The sequence below is a fragment of the Anolis sagrei genome, chromosome 6, assembly GCF_037176765.1.
Source record: "Anolis sagrei isolate rAnoSag1 chromosome 6, rAnoSag1.mat, whole genome shotgun sequence".
NCBI classification, from domain to species: domain Eukaryota; kingdom Metazoa; phylum Chordata; class Lepidosauria; order Squamata; family Dactyloidae; genus Anolis; species Anolis sagrei.
In genome coordinates this window covers 14,700,559-14,713,154 of record NC_090026.1, presented here as the reverse complement: position 1 = coordinate 14,713,154, position 12,596 = coordinate 14,700,559, and the positions used below count along the sequence as shown (strand labels likewise).

The 12,596-nt window shown below is 43.1% G+C and overlaps 1 protein-coding gene across 2 annotated transcripts in view; it reads left to right on the top strand.

Annotated features, from left to right (window-relative positions):
- The first annotated feature begins 8,285 nt into the window (after positions 1 to 8,285).
- Positions 8,286 to 12,596, top strand: part of STX1B (syntaxin 1B) — a 76,301-nt gene continuing 71,990 nt past the window's right edge. The window contains exon 1 of one of the 2 annotated variants that reach the window (XM_060780171.2): positions 8,286 to 8,620. In XM_060780171.2, coding sequence (XP_060636154.2) covers positions 8,591 to 8,620 — 30 coding nt within the window. In that variant the 5' untranslated portion in view covers positions 8,286 to 8,590. The remainder of the gene's footprint in view (positions 8,621 to 12,596) is intronic. The other variant, XM_060780172.2, reaches the window with a different exon arrangement.

The following is a 12,596-nucleotide window of genomic DNA, read 5'->3' as shown; positions in this document are numbered from 1 at the left end:
AAAATGTTCCCGTCTCCTTGTAGATTTAAAGAAGATGAGTCAAATGGTTAATGTATTCACTGTGTTTTTGTTTTGATTTGTTTTGTTTTGCGCTGGTGGGAAATACTGTTTCCTGTTAGGACTGAAACTGGTAATATTATCTTTGTGAGATTAAAACAAACAATTTCTGATAGTGAATTAAATTTGTTAACTGATTGCTGTTTATCAGGCCTGAGTACAAATCAAAACATGCATTACTTTTGCTCCTGATAATTTTTTAAAGATTATCATTATAGATTAAATGGTACTCGTGTCCGACTCTGGGAAGTGGTGCTCATCTCCATTTTTAAGCCGAAGAGCTGGCATTGTCTGCAGACACCTCCTAGGTCATTAGGCTAGTATGACTGCATAGAGCACTGTTACATTCCCATTGGAGCGCTACCTATTGATCTCACATTTGCAAGTTTTCGAACTGCTAGGTTGGCAGAAGTTGAGGCTAACAGTGGGAGCTCACCCTGCTCCCTGGAATCGAACTGCCAATCTTTCGGTCAGGAAGTTCAGCAGCTCAGCAGTTTAACCTGCTGCACCACCGGAGGCTCCTAATGATTATAATAATAGTTTTATTCTTTTAAAGGTTCCAGAATTCCTTTGCACTCAGTTTTAATATGGTATTATCCATCTTTGCCCTCCTTACATGTTTTACTGTTTTTACTGTCTTGTCAACATTGTAGAGGTGTTAATTCTGGCTTTCCTGCAGCTACATTTCCACAGTTTATATGTATTTACTTTGGAATATACAACTCTCAGAATCCCACAGTCATTGTAAACTTGGCCCACCTCCCCAAAATGGGACTTGCTTCCATTCTAGTACTACCATTTCTCCTGAACCTGTTGAGACAGATGTGGAGCTGGGCCTGCAAACATTTAGCTTGCAGACCCTGCTGTCAGTGTTGTCTTGTTCCCACACATGACCTCCACCCTTGCGTTGTTCTGTCTGCATATTCAACCAAGCACAAATTATGTAATCAGTGACCTTTCACCCACACCCCAGTTTCACAGACAAACCAACCCAGTAGGTATCATTCATGGGGATGTGCATTTTGTTTGTCTCCAGCAGGGGGCAGTGTGTCATTCCTTCATGCAGCAAGAATTCATCCAAAGCAGGAACACTCTTGTCAGCCAAAGGACATAATCGCACACGCACACAGCCGGGCAGCGCATAGCAGCAACACAGATCCCATAGTCTATAAGAAGAAAGCCTTGGATTGATCTGAACAAGCATCGACTTCTGCCACCTCTCAGTTTCCCTCAGGTGTAAGATGAGAGCACTGGCAGCATTACCTAGGTTCTGCATGTGCCCTAAGAGATGCCAAGTCGTTATTATAACTATGTTCCAAACAATGAGGTGGGGGCGAGTTAGCAGGATTTGCTGCCTAACTTCAGATACATGACAATAGATTCCAGATGTGAATAATCCTTCATGATCGAAAATCCTGATAGACATATAACTGGCAAACCATTGAGGAAGAGTTAACTGTGATGCTATTTTGTTTGCTATGTTGGCTTTCTACCTGCAAGGAATTTTGGACATTGGAGGCCATTCAAAATTTGGTCAGCCATTGGTCAACCCAGTCTATTCTTCCACATCCTCACTTGACCTCCTCATACTACTCTATTTTTAGATGTTAGTGAACCAAGCCATTGACTTGTTGTATTTATTTTTTCCTTTTCTTTTCATAATACATCTTTGGGATTAGAGTAGCAACCAATTGGTATTACAGAAGTCACCCAACTGTTTTGTTTTCAATCTGTTTTCAATTGCATTCTTTCTTGGTTCCAAAGGAAGCTCTGATTTTTTCCCTTCTCACCACAACCCAGCAAGTTAAGTGATGAGCATCTACACTGAGTAGCAGATTTGAATATGTCTCCACAATTTAAGTTGAGCCATTATACCATACTGTCTGTTTTGCTGAATCAAGATATGCTGTCATAGAATCAGATTTGGAAGAGACCCCAAGAGCCATTCATCTCAACCCACTGCCATATAGGGGACACACAATCAAAGCACTTCTGACAGATGGCCACCCATAATAGTACTTGTTTTGTTAACAAATATATGCCAAACCCAAATCTGATTCACTGTCGTACTATGTGGCTTCTAAATGTACATTAGGGATTATCCACATGGGTCATTTTTTCACCCTTAAGGGCTAGAAATCTGCTTTTAATTTTAAGATGAGATGCTCAGAATGCTGACTTCTGTGTCTCATGCCATGTTCTCTGTGTATTTGGTGCCACTGGCAAATGCACAGAGCTCCTGGATGTAAATATTCTTAGTGTATGCCTCCCTTAACAAAGTAGATGTGTTCCTGGGATTTCTTTTTTTCCCCCCAGAAAATTTGGTACTAGAGGCAGTAATGCATAGGGTTTAGGTTCCTTCACAAAAAAAGATGGCTGAAAATGTTTCAGCAGACATTTTATTCACAACGAACAGCCTAGTTAGCTAAGCCTTGCACTAGTAAAGAAAAATATATTGAATCTTGTAGAAATCATGTAGATTCCTCTGAAATATATGGCTTTTTCTTTCATGAACTCCCACTTTTCTCAATAGGATTGGCTGCAGCAAAATGACATTCTATCCCAGCTTAAGCTTTATGGGTTGCTTTGTTTACTGAACATTTTGGTGCTGCAGCCAAATAAAAATCACTATTTTAAAATTGTAACTATAATGATAACCAACTACTTGCATCCATCTCACCTGGTTGGAGGCGTCTAGGAGTTGTAGTCCCAAAATAACTTTCTGAGTTGTGGAAATCGTAACTACAGCTGTTTTTGAAAACATTTCCCAAGCTCTGGTCATTGCTCTTTGCTATTTCTCATTAACAAAAATGTATCCTTGTAAAGAGAAAAAGCGGGGTATAAATAAACATAATAATAATATCCTGATATCATCATGAAACCACACCCAGTTAACAGCTGGCTTGCCATTCAGGTCCACAGCCCTAGAACAGATGTCTATCAAGTGACTGAGCTAGCCCAGAACATCTGTCTCTGTGAAGTTTCCTTGTGCCTCTTGTCTTTTCCCAACATCCCCATGACGAGAAAAAAAAGTTGAACAAATGTCTGGAAAAACTGTCCATCACTAAGCATCCACTCGTGACTATTTTGTATGGCTTAGGTGACCTAGATAAGTTAACATACTTTGTACATCAGTTGCTAGTAATTATCAGGTTACTTGAAGTAGGATTGCAAGAGCCCAGATCCTTTTCATCATAATAATAATAATAATAATAATAATAATAATAATAATAATAATACTTTATTTATATTCTGTTCTATCTCCTTGAGGGGACTCAGGGCGGATTCCAGCATACACAAATACAAAGGCAAACATTCAATGCCTAGAAACAATGAAACACAAATAAAGGTAAAGGCTCTGAGGAGTGGTGCTAATCTCCAGCTATGGGGGGTAATGCTCATCTCCATTTCTAAGTCGAAGAGGCTGTGTTGTCTGTAGACACCTCCTGGATCATGTGGCTGGCATGACTGCATGGTGCGTCGTTTATCTTCCCACCATTGATCTACTCACATTTGCATGTTTTCAAACTGCTAGTTCAGTAGCTCAGCAGTTTAGCCCATTGCACCACCGCAACATGCATATTGCTACCAAATCAGGTGGCCTTCTCTTGACTTTTCCTTCCTTGTACATTTGTCTGTTGAAATTCATAGTGCTAGCTTTGACCCAGTCCGCCTATTTGTTAAGTCAACTTGAATTCTGATTCTGTTTTCTGAGATTTTTGTTACCATTCTCTGTTGGGTGTCTTCTGCAGATCTGGTGAGCATCTCTTCTTTTCCTTCATCCAGGTGAGCAACATTGGGCCCAAGGCAGAATCCTATACTCCAATTGTCCTATGCCCCAATGTTCCAAGAACCCCATTGTCAGTTCTACCCAGGATGCCAAGGAACCATTGGTGAACATTATTTGGGCTCAGCACATCATCCTCCTATAAACCAACCTATTCCACGTTTTCCCAGTTTTTCTATGACAATGTCACAGGGGACTCTGTAAAATACCTTACTATAATCCAGATGTACTGTATGACAGCATAACCCTGATCTACCAAACTTGTAACTGTATCAGAAAAGAGAGATATTAGCCCAGTACAATTTGTTTTTGAGAAATGCAGCCTAGCTGCCAGTAATCACAGCCATCTTCCTTTTGCAATCTTCTGTATTTTCCTAATATTTCTTCTGGTTTTTTTTTTTTTAAAAAACAAAAACTATAACAGGTTTGTTGGTGTGGGGAGGGGAACCTTGAGTAGCTACATAATGCTTTACAATTGGTAAGACTAGGAGATGTCAATTTTGAGACATGTGTGCTATGAGGATTGAGTTCATTCTACCCCTCTCCATGTTTTAGATGGATATACTGATCTGCATTCCTTTTCATGGTGCCCCACGAATAAAAGCTCTCCTATATACCTGTAAATGATCTAGTGCAGTCTCTGGGTGGGCATAAGATGTCTTTGCTAGACTTTCAACCTTTAGGGATCTTTCCTTCATAGACATAAGAAAACTGCTTGCCTGGGAGAGGATGCTGAAGCTTAGAATATTTATTTTTATTTATCGTGTCATCCGCAACCAGAACATTGTATTACATTTCTAACAGAACAAAACAAACAAACAGATAAAAAAACCACAAAATACAAATTTTGCAAACTTGGTAGCTGATTAAATGTTCTTTGACCAGTATCTGGCCACTTGGAGTGCCTCTGGTGTTGCCGCAAGAAGGTCCTCCATCGTGCATGTGGCAGGGCTCAGGTTGCATTGCAGCAGGTGGTCAGTGGTTTGCTCTTCTCCACACTCGCATGTCGTGGATTCAACTTTGTAGCCCCATTTCTTAAGATTGGCTCTGCATCTCGTGGTGCCAGAGCGCAGTCTGTTCAGCGCCTTCCAAGTCGCCCAGTCTTCTGTGTGCCCAGGGGGGAGTCTCTCATCTGGTATCACCCACGGATTGAGGTGCTGGGTTTGAGCCTGCCACTTTTGAACTCTCGCTTGCTGAGGTGTTCCAGCGAGTGTCTCTGTAGATCTAAGAAAACTATGTCTTGATTTAAGTCGTTGACGTGCTGGCTGATACCCAAACAAGGGATGAGCTGGAGATGTCTCTGCCTTGGTCCTTTCACTATTGGCTGCTACTTCCCGGCGGATGTCAGGTGGTGCAATACCAGCTAAGCAGTGTAATTTCTCCAGTGGTGTGGGGCGCAGACACCCTGTGATAATGCGGCATGTATCATTAAGAGCCACATCCACTGTTTTAGTGTGGTGAGATGTGTTCCACACTGGGCATGCGTACTCAGCAGTAGAGTAGCATAGCGCAAGGGCAGATGTCTTCACTGTATCTGGTTGTGATCCCCAGGTTGTGCCAGTCAGCTTTTGTATGATATTGTTTCTAGCACCCACTTTTTGTTTGATGTTCAAGCAGTGCTTCTTGTAGGTCAGAGAACGGTCCAGAGTGACTCCCAGGTATTTGGGTGCGCTGCAATGCTGCAGTGGGATTCCTTCCCAGGTAATCCTCAGAGCTCGGGATGCTTGTCTGTTCTTAATGTGAAAGGCACATGTCTGTGTTTTAGATGGATTAGGGATCAGTTGGTTTTCCCTGTAATAGGCAGTTAGAGTACCTAGAGCTTCAGAGAGCTTCTGTTCAACCATCTCAAAGCTCCCTGCTTGAGCGGTAATGGCACGATCATCAGCATAGATGAAACTCTCTGTCCCTTCTGGCAGTGGCTGGTCATTTGTGTAGATGTTGAACATGGATGGAGCGAGCACGCTCCCCTGAGGCAGGCCGTTCTTCTGTTTCCGCCATCTGCTTCTCTGGCCCTGGAACTCAACAAAAAAGCTCCTGTTTTGTAGCAGGTTTCCTATGAGACGGGTGAGATGGTAGTCCTTTGTGATATTATACATTTTTCTCAGGAGGAGGCGGTGGTTCACAGTATCATAAGCCGCTGACAGGTCTATGAAGACAGCTCCTGTGATCTGCTGCTTTTCAAAGCCATCTTCTATGTGCTGAGTCAGGTTCAGCACCTGCGATGTGTAGCTTTTGCCTTTCCTGAAGCCAGCTTGCTGTGGAATCAGACATGGGGGACATGAGAGAAGCCTCCTCGCAGGATTGCAAGACATCTAGGCGTCCCCTGGGCAACGTCTTCGTAGACGGCTGATTCTCTCGATCCAGAAGCAACCAGAGACGACTTGCAGCATGCAAACAAGCAAGCAAAACAACCAATGGACCTTTTCAGGACCAACCATGACAATAATCTCAATCAACATCGAAGGCATGTCAGCTGCCAAAGAACAACTGCTTTATGAACTGTGCCGAGATAAGAAATGTGACGTGCTGTGTGTCCAAGAAACACACAAGGATGAATGACAGAAACGACCAAAAGTTCCAGGAATGATCCTAGTAGCGGAAAGACCACATGCGCAGTATGGAAGCGCTGTCTTTGTCAAACCAGGCCTCCAAGTCAGCAGTGCCCACAACACTGAAGAAGCTTAGAATAACCTGCTCTGATTCACACAGTGGTTTCAGAAAGTGTGTTGGCTGTTGCCAAAGTTCATGTCAGTGAGTGAGTGACCCAACACACCTCTTTTGCAAGTAAATGTGGCTGAAACTGGGAAAGCATACATGGGAAGTTTGCCTGCCACTAATTTCACAGTTAAGGAATTAATTGACTGAGTCTGAAATGGGTGGCCAAGGTTCCTCTAGAAATCACCAGTGAAAAACCTCCCACCTTTCTCAAACCATCCCTTCTAGATGTGGCCACAAATGGCATAGCAATGCCTTTCATTGTGACAATCAACACATTTGCTCCCAAGGAGAGGCCAAAACTTCAGACACTCTGTTGACCAGTATCTGTTTATTATACATACCACTCACACCAACCTCAGACTTTCCACGATAACCAGTAGCAAATAGAAAACACTTTGTCCCAAGCATCTGTGAAAATTACAGCTGAACACAAAGCTTGAGGAGGAGAACAGGTGACATTCCCCACTCCTAATCCAAATCCCAGCACTCTGGTCTTGGGCACCTGGATCTGGTACAACTTTGATAGCCAGGCAGTGCTGCAGATGAGGGGAACTGGAAACCTAATACACCTGAGCACAGTAGGTTGGGAAGGAAGCTTTGATCTATCACATTGCATGGCTAATTTGCCTAGCCTATGCTTGTGGATGAAATGGAAACTTACATTGACATTAAGAATTCCAAGGACAGAAGTAACACCCTTGTGTTCTTGGATAATTTGTCTAAAGTAACTGCCAACCTGTCCTAGTTCCTCATTTGAAGCTTTAAATATTTCTCATAACCTTACAAGTTGAAGGAACTTGCCATTCCCTGTTGGTTCCCTTTTTAAATCACTTGATTCTGTGGTCAAAATAAAAATCTGAAAGTGGAGATGGGGAAAACAGCAAAACACCCTCTAAGCAACTTTATTTTGAAGTACAATCTGGGTTGCCTTGGGCAACAAAAAGTGGCTTTTAGTGAAGTGCCCTGGCAAGCAGATGTGGAATGGAGCATATTGTCCTTTCTATCCAAGCTAGTGAATTTTTTTTTGCCACTCTAGTAAATTTGGTTGGCTTTTTTTTACAAGGCAGCTGTACACCTTAAAGAATAAATGTATTTCTTCCTGCCTATTTTTCCATGGCTCAGGATCATTTCATCATGCTGACTAATGTATTGAGAGCTAAAATGGGGGAAAGTAATTGTGGTCTTTTAAAATATTTAGTTGTGATACTTACAGTCCACTTCTCCCTGTGTAGTCTCCCACTCAAGTTCTTTGCTGGGTCTATACCAGGCATAGGCAAACTTGGCCCGTCCAAGTGCTTTGGGCTTCAACTCCCACAATTCCTAACAGCCACAGACCCCTTCCTTTCCCCCCTGAGGCTGTCAGGAATTATGGGAGTTGAAGTCCAAAACACCCGGGCGGCCCAAGTTTGCCCATGCCTGGTCTATACCATCTGAATTTCAATAGTTTCATAGCTGTAGGTTGACATGGATTGTTCTTCTCTCCCCTCCATTTTGGGAAATAAATCTGTGTTCACATATCTCAAGTGAGTTTGATGAGAGGAAGACCTTATTACAGAGGAAATCACTGCCAAGGCCAAACCAGCTGCCATCAGAGAAAGCAGCCCTTGTCCAGGTTGCTCCTCTTCTTGGAGCCAGACTACAACTCCCATGGCCCCTTGGGTGGGAGGGGGCACAATGAGCATGCCCAGGCTCTGACTTCTGCCTCCCTCCTCCTCCTCCTCCTCCTCCTCCCTCTGCCTCCTCTCCTGCATCCTCCCACCCTGCTCTGCTGCATCAGCACCAGCCTCTCTCCATCCTTAGAGCATCTTTCTCCTCCCAGCTTGGCTGAGCAGGGAAGCTCCGTTTTATCCATTACTGCAATTACCAGTAACCTCCCCCCTCTCTCTCCCCCCACCCCCAACCTTCAGCCTGCTCCTCCTCCACCCCAAAGAAGAGGGGTTCTTGCCAGCTGCCGTGTCTCACTGCTGTGCCACAGGGAGGGTGGGGAAGAAAACCCACTGAGGACCCGGAACCTCGCAAGGAAGCGCAATGAAGGATCGTACCCAGGAGCTGAGAAGTGTAAGATGCCATTTCTTTCTTTCTCTCCCCCCCCCCCCTTACTTGTGTGTGTGGTGATGGTGGGGGGGGTCTGTTTCCCACCTTCAGCAGAACAGATGGAGGTGGGAAGATTACCAGTATCCTGAAAATGTATTTTAAGCATATATTTCTATCTCCGGTCACCTTGTATTTTATGAAACTATCTCTAATCTCCAAGGATGCAGTGAGAAGGAGAACACAGTATGGCTAAATGGCGAGTGGGATAGGGAGAAGGAAGGTTTGAATATGAGCTAAATTGCTAGTGGGATTAGTGCATGAGGATGTCTCCAATATACAAAATGGGGGACAGCAGGTTTGGAATGGGGGCTCATCACTCTGTAGCAAAGGAAAAGCAGCTGATGGTGACATTTTGGTGGTGGGGAATCTCTCCAGAGAACAATATCTAGAGTTAAATGTAGAGATGGAGGGAGGATTTCAGCAGGTCTCTCCAATCCTGTGAAGTATTGGGGAAAGGGAAGATTTTGATCCACTCCCCCCACCAATGCAGCCTGTAGACATGGGGGGGGGGGGTGTTGATTTTTATAGGTCACCCAATCACTTCCCGAAGAGGGATGCAGTTGGAGAGAAAGGATAAATCCTTAAAACATCAAATATGTCAGGAAGTGTGTAAGTAGGGGTGGGGGGAAGGAGGAAGAACTTTCTCATTGCTCCCCCTTTCATCAGTTTGTTGGGAAAAGGATAGATAAATTCTCCCTTCTCCCTCCCTTGCAGGGAGGGGGTTGACGGTTGAGTCCAAATGGAGATGATAGATTTTGTCTGAAGGGAAGAGGGTATGTAGGTGAGAGGAGAGTTAAATATCGTAATGCATTAATACCATCTTCTGATTAGCATGAAGCAAAAGTGGTTTTACCGAGTGATTGAGGGGGGAAATCATTTCCTAGGCCCCTTCCACACAGCTGAATAAAATCCCACATTATCTGCTTTCAACTGGAATATATGGCAATGTGGACTCAGATAACCTAGTTCAAAGCAGATATTGTGAGATTTTCTGCCTTAATATTCTGGGTTGTATGGCTGTGTGGAAGGGCCCCAAGATCTCTCCTCACAACTGCCATTTTATAAGATAGCACCTTCCATATGAACCTCTATGCCCCAGTCTGCTTCCCTCCTCCTTTTCTGGTTTGCTGAGATAGGATGTGACTCTCATTTCTATTTAAGCCTGGAGACACATTGCAAATCTTAGGCTTCGGTTCCCTCCCTCCAGTTTCCCCCTCCCTTTCCCATGGAGTCATTCATATAAATCATTTGCAGTCTGTACGTAAAGCAATGAGAAATGACGGGGTGGAGGGAGGTAGGAAAAGTGGGGTGACCAAATGGGAGGGAGTCACTTTCTTGGAGCTATCTCCTGTCTTGTTGATCTCAAGTTGAGATGATTAGTGATCTTCCATTCATGCGTCTTTGCATATATATAGTCAAGTCACTTTTCTTCAAAATGATATATTTGGACAGTTATACCGCAGTTATATGTTATCGTCTATTCAGTTGCAACTTGTGTATGTTTTTCTGTGCAGTCTTTTGCTTTGAATGTTAGAAATGTTATTTCTCTTTGTGTTCAACATGGACTCTTCTCAGTAGAATAGATATATTTTGGCAGTGGCTGGGAATTAGAAGAGGCACATAATTGTGTTGTGTGTTTTTTTGCATTATTTTTGCCAAATCATTTAGACTTCCTTCCCCCTACATTTGTGTTTATTTAGGAGTGGGCTTGCTTAATGGAAAAAGAAGCTTTCTAGTGTGATAGTTCTATATAGGGATTGAGGAATCAGAAAAAACATCCCTTGCTCCTAACAATTTAATTGCAATTCTGGTGAAATAATTCAGTGACCTTTCCCAGAATTGCATGGTAGTTGTCCCCTCAAGCTTTGCATTTTGCCTTTCACATTAAAGTGTGTATAAGAGAGAGAGGATGTTTAATAATCACCATTCCCATAGCTTCCATCTGCAAAGAGAAGAGAGTTGAGCTATTCTTCCCCACTTCTTTTTTTAAAGGGGGGGGATTTTATGTTATATACAGTGACAGTAAAAGCATTGTGATATATGTGTACATGTGTATGTGTATAAATATATATTGATATAAGTGTGCAGCTCCTCCCCTCTCCTGCTTTTGCCCTCCCCTTTATTCTGCATGGATTAAAAACAGACATAATACAGCTGATATGCATACCGACTCCAGTTCTGGGAATATCTTTGGTGGATGCTTATATCGGGTGATGGTGGTATGATCTACGTTTAGATCTGCAGAAGACAAATTGGGGAGGAAAAAGCCCAACCGAATAAAGCCTTTCTCTCCCTACTCCCCACAAAGAAATCTCCTCTTTGCCAGCGGGTAGAGAATGGGTTCCAACATTTCTGCCTACCCTTCTGGCTGGGCAAGAGAAAATGGCATTTGCTTTATCGTTGGCGCATTGTGCATTGGAGGGGGGGTTATGATGGAGGAGACGGTTTTGCTGCAGGAGCCAAAGGCTGTGTGTATGTGTCTGTATGTCTCTCTCTCTTCCTCTCCCCCTTTCCTTTAACCCCCACCCTACGCCTCTTCTCTGTGTTGATCGTGTTGGTAGCTGAATGCAGTAGAATAGAAAGCATGCACAAACACTGACACACAGAGAGAAGGAGAAAGAGAGAAGTGGAGTGGAGGGGAAAAGAGATAGAATGGTTAGAAAAGCATTTGTGTTGGCAGAAAGGAGGAGGCTGGTAGCACCAAATGTGGTGACAGTCAATCTAGTGGGGGCAGGCAGGAAAATGCACCCCCTAAGGCAGCCCGTAGGATGTGTGAGCTTACAAAATCCTGCAGTCCTCAGTCAGGTTACTCAGCTCTTGAAGGTAGAGGGAAAATTCCTTTGCAAGTATAATAAACCAGTGGGGGGAAGACCCCCTGTTACAAGTCTGTTTCTTTCCTCCTGAGCTGTTTCAATCCAACTCAACCTCAGCAAAGTGCATCAAATTAGTAAACTGAATGGGTACTAAACTTCTCCCTTCCCTACAGTGCACTGGGGATGGGAGGGCAGGCACTGTCTTAAATGCTTCTGAAAAGACATTCAAGTTCAGGATATGGAGACCCTGTGCAGCCACAGGTTCATTGCAGTGGGTTACTTGCAGTAGGTTTGATTGCAGTGGATGAGAGGCAACAGTTGCTCTGGAAAGGAAGCATCCCCTTTCCACGCACACACACACACCAGATTGAAGCTGCTTTGCATTCAGTTCTCAAGAGTCCCATAAAACAGTCACCCTTTGCAGCTCCCTCTGAATTCTAGATCTTTATTAAGCATCGGCAGCATACCCAGAAGGCTTGCCATGTGCAGAAAATATATGTAACCAGATTGGGGAGATTCATGGATTGAAATGTGAGGAGCGAGGCTCAGGTGGAAAGAATCAGATGGCAGGTGGAGACGCAGGTAAGCTGAGATTTTGTTGAAGGTCTTGAGAGGGACTTCAAGGAGGAGAAGAATGGAGAAGGCTGTTTTGAAGTTTGGCAAATTTAAGGAGACAAAGCAAGGCTATACAGCAGATTAAAGTATTTGATTTTTTAAAATAAGGAATGTAAGGAAATAGAATCAAGCTGAAGATTGATTTCTTCTCCTTTTTATCAGAATAAAGTGTACCTTGCTTTTCTTTACTTGTCATACGTTTGAAACAATTTAAAAAGGAAGGGCAAAGAAGGAGCAAAAAATGCCTCCTTCCAAGAGTAAACAGTGACAACTTAACCCTAACTTAACAGTGACAAGCATAATAATAATAATAATAATAATAATAATAATAATAACAATATGACTTCATTTATATTCTGCCCTATCTCCCCAAGGGGACTCAGGGCAGATTCCAACAAATAAAAACATTCAATGCCTTAATAGAGCAATACATTCAGACATGAAAACGCAAAATAACCCATCATGCAAAAGCAATTTATAACATGACAAATGGAATTAAATAACATAAGCTA